This window comes from Electrona antarctica (genome assembly GCF_951216825.1).
Source record: "Electrona antarctica genome assembly, chromosome: 18".
Classification (NCBI taxonomy): domain Eukaryota; kingdom Metazoa; phylum Chordata; class Actinopteri; order Myctophiformes; family Myctophidae; genus Electrona; species Electrona antarctica.
This window is the reverse complement of record NC_136799.1, coordinates 22082424-22104801: the sequence shown is the minus strand read 5'-3', so window position 1 is coordinate 22104801 and position 22378 is coordinate 22082424. Positions and strand designations below refer to the sequence as shown.

The following is a 22378-nucleotide window of genomic DNA, read 5'->3' as shown; positions in this document are numbered from 1 at the left end:
GACAATAGATTCACATAAAAGGTATTTTGGATAATTACACTGTCATGATGCCAAAAATTGGAAAATGGGTGCAAGTTAAAACGTAGGGGAAAGATGACTGTCCCTATATTAAGGTGAACCCTCGTTAGATATGTAATCAATTTAATGATGGGTTGTTCATTGTTGCTTCTGCCACTCCCTGTATGAGCAAAACATTTTGTGAATAAATGTGATGCTTTCTTGATTAGCTGCCTTATTTTTCTTAAGGTTGTGAAATTGTGCAAAATCCATTTGCTTTACACATCAGAATAAACAGATTGAAGAATGGAATATGACTCTTAATTATTTTTATATATTTACGTAATTAGGCCTACCAAGTCATAATATTTGGCGGTCATCATGTGTGACTGTGATGTGATGATCATGCACATACCATATATACATAGCCTACATACTGTACATGAGATTGAGAAAACTCAGGACTTTGAAATGACAGCAGCCATACAGTAAGATGACGTCTCTATCGGAGTCACATGACACGCTCTTTACAGTAAAGTCCAACATGGCAGACGGAGAGGAGCTTACGCGGTAACTAAAGCAACATTTCAACAGAAACGGACACGTATAACACTAAATACTCCGCACAAGACGGCGACGATGAGGGAGAGGCAGAAGAAAAAGAAGGGGAGGACGTGGGCAGAAGCAGCCAAGACGGTATTCGTACCGGTTTTTTTTAATCGGCCCGTGTGTTTGTGATCCTTTGCAGCTCTTCCACTTGTACAACTGTGTTTATGAGTTCATGACCCGCCGCCGACTTGTCGTACGATGGTGTCGCTCGCCGACAAGTGCCGGCCTGCAAGTTCACACGACGCGTTGTGAGCTTGCCGATCGGCTCTTGTCGGCGAGCGAGCGACACCAATCTACGACGAATACAAATAGGTTTGAATGCTGCGTCCACGGCGACGAGGCCTGTGTGTGGATTGGAGTGGAGTGTCAGTGTGGACGGGGATCCTCCTGGTCTGGACGTTTGGACGTTCCACCGCGGTCACGGCTGTTCGAGTGTTCGTTGCTCGACCATGTCGCTCGATAAAAATGATTCAAACTGGGACTGGGGTGGGGGAAGGAAAAAAAGTGTAGACGCGAGTCTTCGCGTCATTTTTGTCGCGAGACACGCTCGTGCGACGTCCATATTAAGCTTAAAAAAAAAGAAGAAAAAAAAAAAGATAATGTGTTGTATCCAGCCTTAAAGACCAACAAAAGTGTTTTATTTTTGTATTTGCACCCAAACCCGTGCGTGTTCGTAGTCCACATAGTGTTATAACACAGTTTAGCGCGCGTGACAGACATGTCTCACATTTTGAAGTGAGCTAAAGTAAATCCTCCTTAGTAAACAACACGTCAAAGTGTTGCGCCCTAACTAAGCTAGCTGTGCTAGCCAGTTAGCAGCCCACTAGCTTCTGGCTGACCTAGCTAATCTCAACATGCTAACGTATCAAGATATAACATAAACACATAATTTAATAATCACACAAATTAATTTAACTATGTTGCTTTTGTGATTACAAACACTGCGATTATTGTTTACCTCTAGGCCATGCTTTAAAACCTTCAGGAGTTTCAATACAGCTGGGTTGGATGACTGTTGACACAACTCGTATGCAGATGTCAGATAGACAATAAAACTAACGCGAGAAATGTTCAAGTTTGTGAAAAATTGTGATTCTGCGGTGGCATCATGCGGTCATTTGTTTTATTTTGATTGATTGAATACTTTATTAACAGTTTGTAAACGGTACAGTGGCACGATTTTACAATGATTGTTAAAGGGATAACGCAACAAGCCTTATGGGTTGTTGTTGTTGCCATTGTGGTCTTGGCCTGGGTATTCATCAAACTCATACTACCACGTTATCAAACTTCTTAGTAGCAAAGCACCTCAAACGAGCCTTACCATTTGGTGAAAATATGACATTTGACATGCAATGAAGTATTAGAATTTAACCGTTGAGACTACTGTCAAAACACATCTGTCATTCTATGCATCCTCTCACAGCGATGGAAGGTCAGACTCTCAGTATATCACTGACCCTCTGCAGAATATCAAGGTAGCTAGCAGTAGGTTACAAACATGATAATATTTCCAATAAATGACATCCCTCCCAAATACATTTGCCTAGATTCAGTGCTTTCCACCACCAGAATAATTTACTGTACTACTGAACTTGTCCACTAGGGTGGGGGGGGTCATGATATAACAGTAGAAAAGCACACCTTTATTCATTAAGGAAGCATGTATGCATCATGCATGTATCTTTTATTTGTTATTGTGGGCATTTTCAATACTGTGCAATGATCCCAGAGGCAAGGGAATTCATTACCACAGATGTTATTTCAAACCGCTGTTAGCTCAAAGATTAGATTTCAGTGGATTCCCCAGCTCCAAGCTGTCAACCACACCAATTGTAGTTATATTGCATTAACATACTCTACCATACAGATTGGACAAAATTAAAATGTATTCATTAAAAAAGTTAAATAGTACTGCCGTATTAATGCAGCACTTATAACTTCACAAACTCCTCAGATTTTGAAAACTGACATGTTGCAACCCATAGGCTAACAAACGTTATATTTAAATGATTTTGTTTTATATAGCTACTGTAGTTACTACTCCATAAAGGTGTGTATTACATAGAATTATATTAGTTTATGCTGCACAGCATAGTCAAACTGTATTTGCATCATTGTAATTTTGAGGTCCTTAAAACAGTATGTTTCATTCTTTCAGGTTTTGGAGAAGTATCCAAACACGCCCATGAGCCATAAAGAGATCCTGCAGGTCATCCAAAGAGAAAGGCTTAAAGAAATTAGGTAAAGAATAATTCTAGTTCCTTTATTTCTGGCAGTAGTCTAATCATGGCAAATGTTGTTCATACTGGGTCCATAGCATCATAAGAAGCAGTGCGTCTTTCTCCTTTCTCATGTCATGTAATTTCCTTACATAGTGGTGATTATTTCACTCAAATTCTAATTATATAATTTCTTTTTGTTTCATTGTCACTGTTCTCATCCAGAAGGTAAGATAAAAGCTAGACCCCATCCCCCACCTGCCCACCAACTTTACCCTTTAACCAACTCACTGTAATGCCATTTTGTTTTGTCTTATCCTGTGCATGTTATTAACAATAACAGGTCTTTCGTTCAGTTTTGTTTCGTTGTGTAACTAGACCATGACTGAGCCCAACCTTTATTCAAATTTGCTAAACACATCTGAATTCAGCTGTTGCATAAAAATAAATTGGTTTCTATCTAGAAGCAAGTTACATTTGCATCGTCTTATGGACCTTTAGTGATTGCTTTTAATAAAAATAAGCTGTCAAAAATGTTAAATGAACTGAATAAATCAGAAAATACTGAATCAAATTTTAGCCAACTTTAGCCAATATCTCTAAGCACCCTGCTAGTGAACAGTGAAGTAGCAGGAGTAATTGTGTTCCTTATCAGTCATAAAGAAATATTGTTCACAATAATTAAACATTAACATATAATGTTTTGTGTGTTTGTTTTCCTATGGAAAGATACAACTGCTCAGCCTGAAAATCTAAATTGTATTTGTTTTTATGCAACAGTTTTACAGCATATCATGGCAGTCTTAACGCTCAATTTATGCTTAAGTGAAAAAATGCCAGGCGACATAACTGAAATTACTTTTCAGTTACAAAATGACTTTTTAACTGAAAAAGTGAAAAATATAGCTATTAATTCTTGTCAAGCTACAGGTCACATGACATGTTTTTGCCAACAATGCATACATTTGGCTTAATTAATTAATTGCAGATTGCTGTAATGCTTAGATCAACCAAGTTTATGCATTTGATTCTTTATCTAGCAAAAAATTAAAATGCCTTCCAGTGACACAGATATGAATTTGAGTTGGAAGTGATGTTTGCCCATTCCTCTTAATGCATGATAGCTTTTCCCACCCAGATACCAGAACAGGTTTCTTTCCTTACAGCACCCATGCAGTCTTTCTTAACGGTGAAACAGATGTTTAATTTGCCTTTCTCTTTTATGATCTAGTGGAACCTCCCCATTGGCATGTCTCAATGCAATGCTACACACAAACTCCCGTGGGGAAGAGGGATTATTCTACAAAGTTCCTGGCCGAATGGGAGTCTACACCTTGAAGGTTAGCCTGACACTAAAGTGCCTTGCAGAGTCGATCGTAATCGACGCAAAAATACATACGCAACGGAGGGTGAGATAATTTTCTCCCTTGCGTCGCGTCAGTTACGTGATCTGTCTCGTTCCGTCGGGTTGAGATCTGATCCCAAGCCAACCTAACCATATTGCTTGCGTTGCATACCTTGCGTCGAGGACACCCTGCACCTGGAGGCAGCAGAGAGCAAGAAGGCTTTTCCTTCTCTGCTCGACCCCTCTTGAAAGAGGACGACACTTCCGACAACTCTGCGGAATTACAGCGGAGAGAGTGTGTGTGTCTCCTAATCCTATGCTTCCATTTGGTGACAATTTGACCGTTTACAGACGCGACCAACAAACCGTGTTTTCCGTTGCTGATGATCATCCACTAGCGGCTTCCTTTGACAATGAATGGTAGACTGCAATCTGCCCATGTGAACGCAATGATTAATTGATTACGTCACTAGCAAAATACGCAAAACTGGGTCAATTTAATTAGAATAAATAAACAAGTTTCAAGCTTGCAAGCGTCGTGGTGTGAGCTTGTGGATCGGCAGTGGTATATAGCCTACTTCGATTGATGATATAGTGTAAAACTCATTATATACAGTTATAACTACATCTCAACTCATAACAAAAAATCACACCTGTGTGAAGTAAGTGGTGGGGTCCCCGGAGGGGGGGGGGGGGGAGTTCCAGACCCACAGGAACGCACCCAGGGTGCCGGCCCGATTCCGGCGAGCCGCCCCGCGTCCGAAACGGTTGAGAAATGACAGAGTTACCGTGTGGGGGTCCCTCTACTGTACCCTTCACTGTACTGTACTGGCACACCCGAAATCACCATATATACTGTTAATATGTGCGTGTGTTTGTGTGTGTGTTAGGTTGCGCACAGGTGGTGAAAAACAACCATGCTGTTTTCGTGCTCAGACGCACCCACCCAGCCAGCCACCCACCCAGCCACACACATAGTCACTTAAGGAAGTGGTTGCACCACTTCAAAATAAAGTATTTGACGCATCGCATTCGCATGTAATAAAATAGACCAACTGCAGGGGTCTATGTCTAGGTCTATGTCTAGATGTCACAGCTGCCATCTAGTGGGCGAGTAGATGCTTGCACATTAAAGATTATAATAGACCGACGTAAGACGACGTAAGCGACGGAGCGACTATGTATAAAATAAGCTTGCGTTTTTTGTGTCCGTTTGACTCCCCCACGCAAGGAACAAAACGGACTCTGTCCAGGCCTTTAGACAGCTTTGAATCAGAATCAGAAACACCTTTATTGGCAGATACATTTGCATATACTAGGAAGCTGACTTGGTTGGTGTACAGTGTAAACTGTAAACAGCTCTTCACAGAAGTAAATTCAATTCTCTACGAGCAGAATAAAACACCAGCCAACGGGTGGTACATTTTGTCTGTGGCTGGTCAGTTTTCCTACTGTACCAGCCACTTTGGCAGCCCTCCAAAAATAATAATGAAGAAAATAATAAAGTGCTCTTAAAAATGACTGGTGGCACAACAATGCTAAATAGGGTGTAAGTGCATGGTCATTACAGCACTTAAAAGATAAGTAACAACCATTTTTCATACACAAGCACATATTCACGTGCGCAAGTACACACACACACACACACACACACAGTCACACACACACCTGTAACATACAGGTAATTAATATATGCCTGCCATTTGTTGTAGACGGACGCCTCAGATGTGGCCAAAGAGCTGTCTGAAGAAGGCTCTGAAGACAGCAGCGACAATCTCTCTGATTCCCGAAGCACAGAATACAACAGCAATTCCACTGCACCAGAGGGCAGAAGGGGAAGGTGGAGGCGGAGAGGTACAGTGCACATTAGCCAAGAAGTTCAGAACTCATTCATTATAGCATTAGTCTTGACTTTATGTACAAGATTTGAAGATGTAACAGATTTTGTTAGTAGATTTCACCATAGATAATAATATTGTGTGTGTGTGTGTGTGTGTGTGTGTGTGTGTGTGTGTGTGTGTGTGTGTGTGTGTGTGTGTGTGTGTGTGTGTGTGTGTGTGTGTGTGTGTGTGTGTGTATTTTTATTTCCTCCCAATATTCTTGTAGAAAATACCAATGAAATACTGTGTGTGAGATACCTCAATATATACGCACGCACTCTGACCGGTGTGCACCGTTTGACAAAAGCAATTTGGGATTACTCATTACTCAAGTATTCAGTATATTTGGTATTCAGTATTCAATTCAGTATTCAGTTTAGTATGTTTTTTTTTCCTTTCCTAGAACAATTCTGGTTGCATTTCTTTATTTTACCAGGATAGGGTCACTGAGTACACCTGCAACATCCTTGACACTCACAATAGTCACACACATTCCCATTTAGGAAGTTAATGACACCATAATGCACTGGCGGAACAACCCGGGCCGGGGAGGTGACCGCACAAAAGGGCCCCGAAGAACCTGACTCCCAAAGCCCCCCCCCCCCCCTCCCCAATGCCATATATCGGCGGTGACGCTTGACGTCGCGTAACATCACTTTTAAACAAACATATCCCAACAACTGCAGATGAGTTGCTCTCTCAACTTGATTAAGGTGTCAGACAATTAAGCTACAAATCGTGCTCACCAGACCGCAGAGCTCGCAGGTAAAAGTGGACCCACTTCTGAACTAAAATGAATATGGCACAGCGGCCAACAGTTCCAAGTACATCCTTGCAGGCAGTGACAGTACTGTAGGCCTACTGTAGCCTGCCTGCCTACCTGCTAATGTTTTGGGCAGTTGCTGCTGCTGATTTTACCAGCGTCAGCGTGATACTTTTACAATGAATTCATTACTCACCTAATGCTGGCTACCACCGCAGTAAATGGTGCATTTATATAGCGCCTTTATCCAAGGCGCTTTACATAGATTGTGCATTACATTCACCCATTCACACACACATTCATACACCGATTGCGGCGGAAGCCATGCAAGGTACCAAGTACCAGCACATCGGGAGCAATTTGGGGTTCAGTGTCTTGCCCAAGGACACTTCGACATGTAGACAGGAGGAGCCGGGATTCGAACTGCTGACCCATGGATCATTGGACGACCTGCTCTACCTTTTGAGCCACAGTCGCCCCCAGTAGCTCGATAGGATCCACTTCCACCATGTTTAACGTATATTCCAAAGTGTGTACACATTGTTTAAGTCAAAGATGCGCAGCATCATGGCTTTCATATGGTAATATAAACTTTGGCTAAAAGCATTCCACCACCACCATCACTTACGCCGGGGCTCCACCGGACGCGTTGCGTCTCCGTCACGTGCGTAAAAAAACGAACCGGGGCAATTTTAATGCAGTCACGCAACGCAACGCAACGCGGGCAGTGGAGCCACCCTTCATTGATTAAAAAGGGAACATTCCCTGACGGTGTCGGAGACGCGACGCTGACGCGCCCGGTGGAGCCCCTACAGTCTGTCAGTCCCTCCCTCCCGGCAATATTATGATCTGGAAAAACAACTGTCTGTCATGGAAGTAGGCTACAACCGAAACAGACTTCTTCTTCCTCTTCAAAATAAGAGCTATACTTGTATAGCTCTCCAGGGGGGCCCGGCCCGGCCCCCCTGGAGTCACGGGCCGGGGGGAAACTACACCCCCCTCCCCCCGGTAGTTCCGCGCCTGCCATAATGGTAGTTGTGGAGAGAGCATAGAGTCTATATAGACCAGTGGTTCCCAAAGTCCTTGAGGGAGTTTCAGGGCGTCCCCAGCTAAATGATAGCTTGGAACCAAATGGACCCTTATGGGTCTGTAACTCTCAGAGTTAAATTAACATAGATTTTACAATATAAATTGGGGGTCCCAAAGATAGAAATGCCATTAAATGGGGGTCCGTAGACTAATGCATTTCAAACGGGGGGGTCCTTGAAATTAAACAGGTTGAGAATCACTTCCTTGGCATATCTCTTCAAATGTATTTGATTGTATAGTAGTCGATCTCTGTACTCTAAAGCAAGAAAGAATAACATGAGACAGACGGTGACTGCTTTCTTTCAGTGCTGTGTAAACAATCCATTTAGTTTTATTAAACACATTTCTTCCATGTAGCCCATGTTTTGTACCGTAATTGCATCATCATGCTATTATTATGTCCATGGATATACAGCGTGAACTCAACAATTATAAATTAATATGATAATACCTTTTATATAATCACCAACATGAATTATGTTTGTTATTTACAGCTAGGTAGAGTAGTGGGGCGAGATGGAAAAGGGGTGACCGTACCTGTTACCGTTATTACCCTTCCAGAACTGTACTGCTACCCCTGTAGGTGTTGTACAATTGTAGAACCAAATAGGAAAATGGAAACATCGTTGTGAGAAGACCCAAGTTGACCCAAGTTGGCTATACTGGGGAAGTGGTGATATACATTGTAAGATATAGCCTATAAGCAATAGACATACCGGTATTCATTCACGTAGATGTTTTGTTTGATTTGATATAAGGGGGAGGCGTCATGTGGCATGGAGACAGTTAATACGGTATATAATCTATAATATTTTATGTGTCAATAAAAGTAATCTATTTATTGCCAACAGCATAGTTTGTGGTTATTCGTCAAGGTTCTTTGGCTTCTATTATTCTTGTGTCTGCTGTGCATATTGTTTCAAACCACTTTGTTAGCTTAACTGCACCGGATTATTGTTTGATTGTAGAGGAGCTTCAGTAGAAGACCTTTTTGCCCAAGTATAGCACGCTGTTATTGGCTCTCATTACTGCTCTGAGTGTTGAAACAGGAAACAGTATTTTCTCAGTTTGACCCGTGACCACTTCCTCATTATGCATGTTAGAAACTGGTGAGCAAATAACCTTGGCACAGACGGGGTGGGAGAATGACTCTTGACTCTATTTATTTGTGAGATAATCTATGCAAAGAGCCAAGAGGTCAAATGCTAAGAGAAACACCTAAAAGACAGCAGCTCTGCTACGGTATGTGGAAACTTTGCACATCTGTGAGAGATGAGGAAATGGCAGAGAAGTTGTCCCGAGTCTTCTGTGCCGTGAGGCTTTTAGGCCATTTTGATTTTAATAATCAGTTATTCTTGAATAGTAATGCCATATGCCTATTTTTGTATCTTAATGGTTTTAACTTTCATCAAAACAATGGTGCTGCATGATAAGTCACTGGCTCCCTCAGGGTGTGTATTTTGTAACATCTACTTTGCGCTTTTTGTTTTCTTAGTCCCCTCCAAGCTGCAGTCGCAGCCCTCGTCTCCACAGCCTCGCTGCTCGTCACCCTCTGTCCCTGCCAGCAAGCTCATCTCTCCTTCTCAGAAACACAGCAAGAAAGCCCTGAAGCAGGTATATGTCTTTATTTTCTACAATTACTAACAATGCACTGTTGCAGCACCATTATAGTATCTTGCAGACAGTCTGTTGGTTTCTTTTGTGGTCTGAAAAAGGATGGTTTTGAATAGCAACATGCCACAATTCATATTAGTTGTTCTTTTCCCTGTAATCCTTGTTCATCTGGAATATCAAAACAAGGTTGCCTTGAATTTGACGTTCTTTGCTGCAGTACATTTTCACCAAATGCGTGAGCACATACTTTTGCTTCTAGGTTTTCACACAGCACTCGTTATGCTTGTTATGCTCAATTCCCAGTGTGTTACTTAGACATCTTGTGCTGGTTATTTAAAAACAATGGGGTGTCAGGGGAAAAAGTGCTTATAGCTGGTTTTATTAATGTTCTCATAATCCACCCCTTCAACACTTTCCTATTGGCTGACTCATGCCTTTTGTGTTGCATGTAATTAGATTTCACTTGATTGCACAGATTGTAATTCACTCCATCTGCACTCTTGTGGAAATGTTCAGCTAAAGAGCTTTGGTTTATTAGGCCATTGAAACCCTAATAAGATGAAGATTTGGCTAAAATGTGAGGTATTGTGGAGAGGTATTATGCCCCCACCCCTTTTTTGTATTTATTTGTTATTAGTCATTTCTTACACGTTTCAATCATTTGAAAAGCAAGCAAAAGCATGTCATCAATTGTTCTGGAATATGTTGGTTATCTTTATATCATAATTTGTGATCACAAGTTATGCAACACATTTCATTGGAACACCATTTTAAACTGTTATTCAAGCAGGCAAGCAGACTAAGAATACATTCTTATTTACAGCAACAGACTGAAGGAGTCGCTGTCATTTTCACACAGACTTGTTTTGAACATTTCTTATCGTGCTTTCGTATCATTTTGTGTTTTTGTCATTGTCTTTTTTTCTTTTGCTTGTTTTAGGCCTTGAAGCAGCAGCAACAGAGGAACCAGCGTAGGCAGGGTGGAATGGCTACTACCTCCAGCCCCAGACTGCTCCTGAAGACGGTTAAAGATATGACTGAAAACATTACTACAAAGACTAGTAAGTGGTAAATATTTAAGTTTAAACCAGCCCCAACACACCCAGCATATTTAGTTTAGCTTGGCAATGTAGTGTTTCATCATTAAAAAAAAAACTTTTATGATTGGCAGCATCACTATGGGAACTGAAACAGTCAGATCGCTGTCCTGCCAGCCCTCAGAACTCGTCCTCCAGTTCCTCTTCCTCTGTCAAAACAGAACCATGCCACACGGCTGCAACCAGGAAGATAGCCCAGAGGTCCAGTCGTCTCAATGCACGTGAGTACAAATGTCAGGCAGTTATATTAAATTATCCAGTATGAAACACTCGGGGCACAGGTCTCCACCAGGGCAGGTCAGGTTGTGGCCTCCTGGTGGCGCTATAATAGGCCAATGTGAAAAGGGTGCCATTTCTTCTTACGCATGGATGGCAATTGGATGATTTGAGGCATTTGTTCCAAAGATGTGTTTTGCAAAAATCCACCTGTTGATGGCGCTATAACAGGCCAATGTGAAAAGGGTGGGATATATTCCTCAGCCAAGTAGGAAAGTCTGTGAAAGATTTCAGAAAAATTGCACGCTCCGTTCATGATTTGAGGGTCTTTGTTCAAAACGGGCCAATCCTGCAAACTTTGAAAGCCAATGTTAGCCAATTAGGATGGAATCTGAAATATCGGACAGATACGTCTTGAACACATGACTATAGAGATAGTGTGTACCGATTTGCGGGATTTTTGGACAAAATCTGGAGGACTAATATCCAAAGATGCGTTTTTCAAAAGTCGGCCTCCTGGTGGCACTATAACAGGCCGTTCTGGAAGATTTGGGGCAGAGGTTCATCGTTGGCATCCAGGGAGTGTGTGTGCAAAATGTGGCATCGACCGAGTTAACGTGCCGGAGATTAGCTGGTAACGGACAGACGGGCGGACAGACGGACGGACGGACGGACAGACAGACACACGCACAAACACACACACACACACACACGGATGGAGTGCAAAACATACTCTCTCCCCATGCCTTCGGCCTGGTGGAGACAAAAAGGGGAAAATCCCTTTGAATTGGCCTCTGGGGGCACCGCCCGCTTCCACTTGTAGAGACTGGATGTCGGCCGGTCACTATCCTTTAGCGCTCCACTTCCGGTCGCTCATGTCTTTGTTTACATTCCTAACATAAATAACTCTACAAGTTGTAGCAGGAGTTGCCGAAAGATGAAGCTGCGGAGATCTGAATCTGTCTTGAGAGATTAATAAATCGAAAATTATGTATATTAAGCCAATGTTTATATCCCTTCCTTGGTTTGTTTTCCAGGGCAGCTGAAACGTAACAAGTGTGAAATAGATGTGGAAACTCCAGACTCCATCTTAGTCAACACCAACCTCCGTGCGATCATCAACAAGCATACCTTCTCTGTCCTGCCCACAGAATGTCAACAGAGGCTGCTCAAACTTCTACCCGAGGTTGATCAGGTGGATCCAACATTTCTGCAACCTTGTTGCTCTTTTAAATAACTAGAGCGGTGCCCATTGCCACTGGCCTACTTGGAACGATGCAAGTTGTAAATGCATGCTCCACCCAGTTATTATATCTGTGTCCCTTTTATGACCTTATATGGAGTTCATTGTCAGGCATACCCAAATATGGAGTCTATGCAGATGTCAGAATAATGTCAGAACAGGCCAGCTCCATATATGGAGATATAGGGGTTATCAGGTGCAGAGCCCGGGCCTTTTGTGGCGGTTCTGGACAACCGTGGGCCCGACCGACTCGACACTGGGCACTGCACTCCCTGTGGGGGTGTGGAATGTGTGTGTCGAATTTGTGTCGGTGGGGCGAACGGTTCTCGAGTTACATGCATTACAGCCGTGTGGGGATGTGGAATTTGAAGTTGATGGGACGAACGATTCTCGAGTTACGTGCATTACAGCCGTACACACATACAGACGTACGTACAGACAGACAGAGACGTGGTGCATTTATAGATAGATAAGATCTGTCACCGAATTCGAAGAGAATACCAGGGAGACATGTATTGCATAATTTGAGATTTCAGTCTGGCACCAAACAAGTTAAACCCTCTATACTATGGACCATGGTCTTGCAGTGGTTTGCACTCCCCCCACCCCCACCCTTTTCCCTCTACACCAAATATCTTCCCCAAACCAGCTGATCTGGTTGATGATAGCTATAGGCTATCATGACATGGTGTGAGCTTGTAGATCTTCTATTTTCGCTGAATGGTCACCCATTTTCACAGAATATTTGCCTATTATAACCTTCCCAGGCCCCAGAATAGGGCTGATAAGGTTCTAAAGGTTAATACATGGCAAACCATCTCACACACCCTAATACAGGCCACCCCCTCTTCTCCCCAGGCATGTATGGATGGTCTCCTCAAGGTCACCGGTTCAGCCCTGAACAACGAGTTCTTCACATCGGCTGCACAGTCTTGGAAGGAGAGGCTGGCTGAGGGTCAGTGTGACTGCATCCATGAAAAAACTATTACATTACGAAGTCCATTATAAGAACCCCGCACAAGAGGGGATGTGGAAACAGCACGTATAATGTAAAACATTTTCTCTTTGTTTTTTCAGGTGAGTTCACTCCAGAGTTACAGCTAAGAATGCGACAAGAAATTGAAAAGGAGAAGAAAGTGGAGCACTGGAAAGAAGCCTTCTTTGAGAACTACTATGGTGAAAAGTAAGTCACTCTTACACATCACCCAACCCATCTTCACAGATCATGGGCCGAGCTTTGTGACAATAGTCATAGCGTGCACAAATAGAAGTCCATTATTTTACAAAGCAACACACTAAATCTCTATATCTGTCTGTCTGCGGGTTCGTATGTCTCCCATTTATGTATGTCATCAACACAACCTCAGCAGTTATTCACAGCTTCACGGATCCTTGTATCTCATTATTTCATATGGTAGTGGGTACCACACTGGGTACTCTCACAATGGGTACTCTCACAACAAGTACAACAGGAATTTCATAAATAGGTGGGGCATGCGTTCCCAACTTGTATCATTCCCAAGTAGGCCAGTGCCTATATATACCGTAAATAATACATTGATTGTAATATCTAACATTATTTGTACTGTTGTAACAGATATCAGAGTGGGTACTTTAGCAACGGGTACAGCGACTACCCACAGGTACAACCGGTGGAGTATGCATTCCCAATTTGTATCGTTCATGACTTATCAGTCCCAACTTGTGTGGTCCCCGAGTATGTCTAGTTTTGTTTAACTACAAATACTGTTTCATGGATCTTGTTGTCAAATTTTGACATAATTTTATTTACATATTTGCACTATAACTAATTCATCCAATAATGTATTAGTGAGCATCAACTGAAACTGAAAATTTGCCCACAAAAACATGAACAATAATAAAACATGAACAAATAAATATAAAATAAAAGTAAAAAATCATATTTAACACAGACATCCAATGTTTGAGAAACAAATGTATTCTAAATGAAAATGTCCCACGAGTAAATTACATTTTCTTCTCTGCTTTCCAGAGAATTGTTTCTGTCACTGTGTTCCTGCTTGGAACAGAAAGCGGTGATTTGTTGACCATTTGAATTCCTTTGTCTCTTTTAACACTCCTTCCTCCTCCCCATTCTCTGGTGTGTAGTTCTGGGCTCAGCTATGAGGAATCTAAAGAGCTGACGGAGGCTGATCTGAATCAAGAACCTTCCAGGGCCCAGTCTCCCGCCCGTCATACAGGACCTGCTGCTCAAGCACTGGAGAATCCCAAGGACACGAAGGATAGCAGACAGTATGCTGCTGCTTCTAGTAGAGACATGAAGTCAGCATCGTCACTATCACAGGAGCCCCCAAAGCCACAGCCTTCCCTGAAAGAGTCGGCCCCCCCAACTATGGAGCCCATGAAGACACGGCGATCTCAGCTCATTGGGGATCGAAGGCTGTCCAGATCCGTGGCACCTGGACCTGGTCCAGTGCCAGCACCTGGACCTGGTCCAGTGCCAGCACTTGGACCTGGTCCAGTGCCAGCACCCGGACCTGGTCCAGTGGCAGTGCCAGCACCTGGACCTGGTCCAGTGCCAGCACCTGGACCTGGTCCAGTGCCAGCACCTGGACCTGGTCCAGTGCCAGCACTTGGACCTGGTCCAGTGGCAGCACCTGGCCCTGGTCCAGTGGCAGTGCCAGCACTTGGACCTGGTCCAGTGCCAGCACCTGGACCTGGTCCAGTGCCAGCACCCGCAATGACAGCCCTCACTGTGGAGAGACCTGCCGAAGTGGATGCAGAAGAAGTCATTCCGCAGGTAAAGGACCACAAAGAGGGCGTGAAAGGGGAGGAGGATCTCCCTCAGTCTCCCGTAAAGGAAATCGTGCCACCAACGGCCACTTGTGAGTCAAAGGAAGACCTGCCAGGATCTGTGGAACAGCCTAACCGGCAGGAGAGTGAAGAGTCTTCATCAATTACCCTGGTGGCCACCGGCCCTGCAGAGCCACTGAAAAGGAAATCTTCCAGCGACTTGGAGGTTGAACTGACACCTGAGAAGAGGCCCCGTTTGTCCTCTGTTTCTTCAGTGTCCTCGGTTTCCTCTGTGTCTCCTTCAGCGTCATCCATGCCAAGCCCTGCCACACCCACTGCAACAACGAACCAGAAAGTTCCACCACTTAAGGTAGACAAATATTAGTCAATTGAAATTCCTTATTAAGTTATTATAATGTGTTATTATTATGCATGTATGATGTGTTTACTCTCATTGATATGTGCTCATAAAATGATTTGTCTTTTCCCAACTGTAGATTCCAGTGTCACGAATTCTTCCCATCCCATTGTCGCCAAGTCCAGTCTCGCCAAGGACGCCACTCCCCACTCCCCTCAGCAGCCCTGGCCGCACCGGTGCCCGTACCCTCGCCGACATCAAAGCCAAAGCTCAGCTTGCCCGAGCACAGAGAGCAGCAGCGGCTGCAGCTGCTGGGACGTTCGGATGCAAAGGTGCAGTACCAGGCCCTGGGCCAGGGGGAGGCAGTAGTGAGCAGGGACAAACATCGCTGAGCCCCAGCCCAACATCATTAGAGTCATGCACTCGGTTACCAGCCAACAGCAATCAGACGATCACACCTCTTCCCCACTCATCAGAGCTTCAGTCTCAAGCCTCTACCTTCCGCAGGACTGAGGGTGAAAAACAGAAAGGTCAAGTAGTTGGTCCTTTAAATGTAGGGCTCCAGAATGTTCAAAAGGCTATAGAATCATCATCAGTCCAACCAGGTCCCTTTTCTGTGTGTGGTGTTAAGGGACCAGATAGCCCTTTATCCAGTGGATCAATCATAAGGTCCAGCTACTGTATCCCTGCAAATAACCCACTTGTCACTCAGCTACTGCAGGGCAAAGAGGTTCCCCTGGAGCAGATCCTTCCAAAGCCATTGGCTAAGATGGAGGTCAAGGTAACAGGCTTACCATCTAGTAATAAGGGAAAGACATTGCATGCAACCACCGGATGGGACCACAAATCGGAAAAGCAGGTCTCTCACCAGCCCTCAGTAACAGGACGATCCACTGTTTTCCAAGACTATGTGCGACATCAAAGAGAACTGCCTGATAAGGAGACCCAGGATCAGATACTACAGGCTCTGATGCAGAGGAAAGCCCAACAGAGCCAGCCTTATGGAGTCATTGTGCCTCCACAGCCCATCCAGTACACAGTCAACCAACTGGGGCATGTGGAGGAACGTGAGAACAGGCCTAGGTTCTCTGTCGGCTTTCTGAGTCGTAAGGGGATAGCTAGACCTGCTATGATGGGACATTACCTCCTCAATGTGTCTACATATGGCCGAGGGTCAGAGAGCAGCAAGAGGTTGCACCAGTCTGTCATTCCAAACACTACTATGACCAACTTGAAGAGAGAAGACGCAGAAGGAGAGGAGGGAGGACCCAAGGATGAGGAGCCAGACAGGAAACGTCTGTCTCCTCCTTTTGGGGTAAAGATGGAGCAGCATGGATACTCTGCAACAAAGTCAGATGAATCAGTAAGCTTTCCGCAGTGTTCTAGAGTAAAGACTGAGCCTCTGCCAGTATGCTGCATTTCAGAGGATGGTGCTGCCGATGTCGATAACAGCGACAGCATGAGAGCCAAAGATGCCGGTCCCTTTCCTCAGTTCCAGCGGAGGCACCTCGAAACCAGCAATAGTAATCAAGGGAATTCCCAGCCATATCTCGTATCTCCCCACATAGCAATGGACCCCAGTCACCAGCGCCGGCCCGTATTTCAAACGCAGAGGACGCTCGATAATCAGGAGCCTGCTGTAGGTCCGTGCTACGGTGGCACTATCAGCATGTCAGTACCTCACACTTTGAACCACAGCACCTCTGCCTCACTGTCAGGGGCTAGTGACGGTGGTGTCCACGGGAGCGTGATGTCCTTCTCAGTGACTGTTACTACCATACCTGCAGGTCACTCGTTAGATCACAGTAACCAGGGGGAGCCATCACCGGAACAGTCATTCATGGAGGGCTCCGGCATAGAGGATGTCCAATCTAAATGCTACTGTCGGCTAAAGGCCATGATCATGTGCAAGGGGTGCGGAGCTTTCTGCCATGATGACTGCATCGGACCCTCTAAACTTTGTGTCTCGTGTTTAGTGGTACGATGATAGGAAAGTAATAATAATAGTGGGTTATCGTGGTCTATTTGGTTTGTATTGCATCCGTGCACAAAGTAGATACGTCATTCAGGATTGATTGATAAACAATCCTGAAATCCTGTCCCTTACCAAGCGTGAGGGACAGTAGCCGTACACCAGCATGTGGTTGCTATCAGTAAGGCAGGAATTCACACTGGATGTTCTTATGTTCCCCCAACAGCTGAGAAAAGTGGTTTGTTTTGTGCAATTTTGGTAGTAATGTTGATCAGTTTGATGCAAATCGGTAGTCTTTCAGATATGTGACAAATGTCAAATCTGGCAATTTTTTGCACTCAGATAGGATTAGTGTGCTATATTTTTTTATGTTTGTAGTTTTTAAAAAGGAGGGAAAATGAATGTTGCTATTTTTGTAGAATATAATGACTGTGTTGTGTTTTAGACTGACACTTTTTATTGTGGGGCCTAAGTTGGGATTGTTCAAAGACAAAAAGGGCGTTAATGATAATCATTGGTTGTACAGTATCTCCTATTTGGAATCTATGTACAAGTGGCAGGGAACGTGCAACTTAAAAGTAACTATTTTATATAAAACTGTACATTTAGTACTGAACACATTTCAGAACTAGAAAAATTCTATACTTTTAAAAAGAGATATTATTTAAAATATATATATACTTTTGAATGATACTTTATAAAAAATAATAATGTTATGAGGATTGCACATCACCTTGTTTTTACTAACAGTTACAGGGGAAAGCACTTGAAAAATCACCTACATACATATACCATAGTAATAATGTACAGCACTTAACACTCACATATGATGTAAAATACATTTTGTCATGAAAAGAAGAAAAGAAAACAGGAGGAAGAGAGCCAGTGTAGATGTTCATGTTCTAAGTTGGTTTCTACTGTGTGAGCGCTTATGGCCACGGTCATGTTCTAAGTTGGTTTCTACTGTGTGAGCGCTTATGGCCTCCTCATGTTCTAAGTTGGTTTCTACTGTGTGAGCGCTTATGGCCTCATGTTCTAAGTTGGTTTCTACTGTGTGAGCGCTTATGGCCTCCTCATGTTCTAAGTTGGTTTCTACTGTGTGAGCGCTTATGGCCTCCTCATGTTCTAAGTTGGTTTCTACTGTGTGAGCGCTTATGGCCTCCTCATGTTCTAAGTTGGTTTCTACTGTGTGAGCGCTTATGGCCTCCTCAAAAAGCCTAGACGTGTAGATATGCTGTCTATGATGTGTACTGTATACTCTCATCTGTTATCTGTTTGTAAAGCTAGTAAATGTTATCCGTTACAAACGGTAGAAAATGACAAATGGAAAAAAAAAGGACACTCGAGGGAAGGGAAGAAAATGAAGATAATCGCTCTTGGGCTTGTTTGTTTATTTTCTATGTAAATATTTGCTCAGATTTGCCTAGATTTAGACCTTAATTTTCTTCATGTTGCACTGCACAGCTTGCTTGAGCATAGCCATCTTATATGACAAAAGGATTTATACAGTGGAAAAGAGAAGAACGGCAAGTTTTGATAAAATGGCAAGAGCTATACATCATGGAACAATTCATTATTGCACAGTTCAGCTATACGAGATCATGGAGGTACAATATTACACAGCAAGGCAGAGTGTTTGTCCGTGCTGATGGCAAATCAAAGAATTATTAATAATATTTTGAAATCTCACCGAGGTGCAACCTAGGCCTACATTTTATAGCAATTATTTTAATGGTAATATATACCAGTCACCTTAAGCAGACAAAATAATCAGATGTTTTTCATTTTGACTTGTTAATCAAAGTAATATATTTTAATATACAAATCTATTTGCTAATTTAAGAAAAAAGAAAAAGAAAAAAAAACATCAACAGGGTATTTACTATAATAATATACTGTGATTTGTATTTAGTGCACAGACCATCATGAATAGATTAACTACTTTTATGAATTGAATTGCCCAATATTCTAATTCTTTATGGCCCAGGTTTTTGAATGAATCTGTCTATTTTTCCAGAGGGAAGATTATCTAATATTTGTAGCCCTCAAACTGGCTGCTGTTTTAATAACTAGTAGGCCTACTGTATGTGAAATTAGTAGTGATGTTATTTAGGGAAATGGTCCTAATGAAAACAAGTATATTTGACCAAAATAGTTTAAGCATTTATCCAGAGTCACACCCATTGTAATAGCTAGTACATTTGTTTCTTAACGAGGCATAATGTCATCTATATAAAAGCATTTAAGGTGGAGCTGTAGAATCCTAATGGTTCCCCCAATACTGAGGATGGACATTTGAAATGAGAACTGATATTTGGTAGTATAAAATGTGTAACATTTTATTTAACCCTTGCCTTATAATTTGGCTAATTTGATTGAATGTCTTATAATGTGATATTACAATGCTTATTTACTGATATGAAAATTGTGCTGCAGACTGGATTGCACTGTAAAAAAGAAAGAAAAAAAACAATCACAACCACACAGGGCAGCTTGCATCTTAACATATTTATATTTGAGAGGCTTGAAAAAGCGATTAACCATTTGTCTCTCTTCTTTCATCATTGACTTTTAGTTTGTGTGTGTGTGTGTGTGTGTGTGTGTGTGTGTGTGTGTGTGTGTGTGTGTGTGCGCGCACACGCGCGCGCATCTAGAAGTGCACAATACACAAAGTTCACTGGGAAAAGTGTCACAGGCAATTAGAAATGTTTTAAATGCTCACGTTTGTCATGAGTTGTGAATGTCTGTCTGTTGTTCTCGCTGTTTTGCATCGTTTAATGTCTCCATTTTAAAATGCAGTGAATGTAATATAGTAATCAGCACTTGTAAACATTTTATTGAAAGATATAGGCTATTATAAATAAATAACAGAGAAGTAAACATTTTGACCATGTGAATCATTTTAAGTGTGATCAGCTCAGGAAAAAACAGGATACAGCTTATGTATGTTTTCATGCTTATGTATTGTATAATGCAATAGAGGGTATATGCGCATGCATAAAGTGAGTGGCAAAGTGAGTGACAAAGTGAATTTAATGTTGTTTAAAGTAATTTAATGCAATCAAATAGGACTTTTCTGTTTGTCTGTATGGGCTGTCAAGGCCAGAAGTTAGGTTTTTGCCACTCAGTATGGCATTCCCGCATAACATCCAGGTATGATGATGATGTCACGCTCATATATATCTATGATACCCTCTATATTTGAAAGTGCTATAGAACAGTACGTGGTTCTCAAATGGGGACCCCCATGGGTTCTTGAGGGGGTTCCAGAGGTGGTCCCCATGCAGCAAAATGTGTTAAGCATCAAAATCGGTTTTGCCTATTGCCTTATCGGCTATTTGAAAATTCAGGCTATTTGAAAATTCAGAGGATCACGTGTCACAAAGCATTGTGACACGTGATCCTCAATTTTTTAAAGATCTTGAAAGAAATATGAAAAATGGAGACCTATATTTTGAAACATTTTAAACATTTGGGGGGGGAGGTCCCTGGGGTCCCTGGTACAAAATATTTTCAGATGGGGAATTCTGTTGCCAAATACTAATACTAATACTAAATAATAATGAATACAATTTCCAATCCTTGACTGTCTTCAGTGGCTTGACATGAAAAAGTTTGAGAACCACTGCTGCGAAATAAGTGACGTCATAGCAGTTGTATAGTGCGCCGTGCGTGCACGCATGATGCGTGAATTATATGCTATGGATCTGGATCCCATAGTCGGACCGGACCGTTGTGCAGTGATTGGATAGTTAGTTGTCAGGCAACCACGTAATGATGTATTAAAAGAAAGGGAAAGTGGACAATTTCACAATTGATGGATGTAGGTCTATTAATTAAGATGGAACAGCATGCCATGATATATATAGTCTATTTATTATGCGGACACAATAACGACAGTAGCCTAATTTATTTTCAGCTGATTTATTTTCAGCTGTGCTGCGTTTAAACCGCAGATATTGACTAAAACAGCGGTTGCCTAACAACCACATAACCAATCACAGGCACAGCGCAACCCAGAGAGAAAGAGAGAGTCCCTTCGGCCTGTGGGATCTACTACACTGATAGCCTGTGTGTGTGTGTGTGTGTGTGTGTGTGTGTGTGTGTGTGTGTGTGTGTGTGTGTGTGTGTGTGTGTGTGTGTGTCTGTGTGTGTGTCTGTGTGTGTGTGTGTGTGTGTGTGTGTGTGTGTGTGTGTGTGTGTGTGTGTGTGTGTGTGCGCGCGCGCGCATGGCAGTACCGTGCGCGTGGCTGCTTGCGCTTTGCTTTGCTGTCCTCTGCTGTCGGGTCGTTGATGATGCTGAGCAGAGCGGGGCGCTCGTACATTTTTACGTTGCTACACAACCGCAGTTCTGCAAAGATCGAGTCGAATGAAACAGGAAAGGAACTTGAAATGCGATGATGATGATGATGGATGGTGCGGATCGTTTCTCATCGCCCGGACAGCAATAACGTCAGCCGGACCAGCGTGCGCATACATCAAAGGTGAGAGTGTGCAGTGATGAATCATGGAGGAAATATCCTCCTTATTCACCCTGGACCACTTATCCTCTTCATCTGATGCTGATGATGATGCTCTCCAGTCTAACGCAACCTGCGTGATTTGATCTTCCCCATGGTAAGGCTAGTTGTCCAGTATGCCTCTTAATTATTCGGTGACCAGCTTCGGAGAGAGATCATTTGAGAAAGCAGAATGTAGAATTATCTGTATTTGTTATCCAGAAATGCATCACGACACACAATTCACATTGCGGAAATAAGGTAAATTGGGAGTTAAATCATCAATATGGCCGCGTTTTCGTGCCGTTGCTACCAGAGTAAAAATGCAAGTGCTTATAGTGTTCCTCACGGTCAGATTTGAGGTTTATGGACACTGAGGAAGTAGGAAAATATTTGAGTCGTTCGAAGGTACTGCAGTAGCCGAGTGCTTATGTGGAGTCGCGTCAAAGGATGTTGTCATTACCTCAAAGCTGAAGGTGCGGTTACAGTAAAATGCACATTTATTATGGACCTATGATGAATAATAAAGACTCCATCTGGAAAGGTAACTGCATGGGACCACATTGGCTATAATTGTGCAAATGTGTTTATTTTAAATGTTGCATTTGTCTTTTAAAAAAAGGCTCACAATGGGTGTTATTATATGGATTTAAGAATCCAAAGACTCAGGCCTTTATCGTGACTGATCACTGATGGACA

The 22378-nt window shown here is 42.8% G+C and overlaps 1 protein-coding gene and 1 long non-coding RNA gene across 4 annotated transcripts in view; one reads left to right on the top strand and one right to left on the bottom strand.

The window, feature by feature from the left end:
• The first annotated feature begins 545 nt into the window (after positions 1–545).
• Positions 546–20141, top strand: asxl2 (ASXL transcriptional regulator 2). 2 transcript variants are annotated; one of them, XM_079527140.1, is made up of 12 exons: positions 546–693; positions 2768–2850; positions 4060–4168; positions 5886–6027; positions 9401–9519; positions 10460–10580; positions 10691–10837; positions 11870–12027; positions 12934–13030; positions 13153–13258; positions 14206–15220; positions 15348–20141. In XM_079527140.1, exons 1-12 carry the CDS (start codon positions 637–639, stop codon positions 17193–17195), a joined length of 4002 nt encoding a protein of 1333 aa, XP_079383266.1. In that variant the 5' UTR covers positions 546–636; the 3' UTR covers positions 17196–20141. The 2 variants fall into 2 exon arrangements, with proteins under 2 accessions (XP_079383266.1, XP_079383267.1); XM_079527141.1 differs by lacking the exons at positions 546–693; positions 2768–2850; positions 4060–4168; positions 5886–6027 and adding an exon at positions 9031–9147.
• LOC306941607 overlaps positions 10301–22378 on the bottom strand; it is a 99473-nt gene continuing 87395 nt past the window's right edge. The window contains exon 3 of one of the 2 annotated variants that reach the window (XR_013792190.1): positions 10301–10534. This is a non-coding gene — a long non-coding RNA (uncharacterized lncRNA). Of the gene's footprint in view, positions 10535–20428; positions 21843–22378 lie in introns of those variants that run through there. The other variant, XR_013792191.1, reaches the window with a different exon arrangement.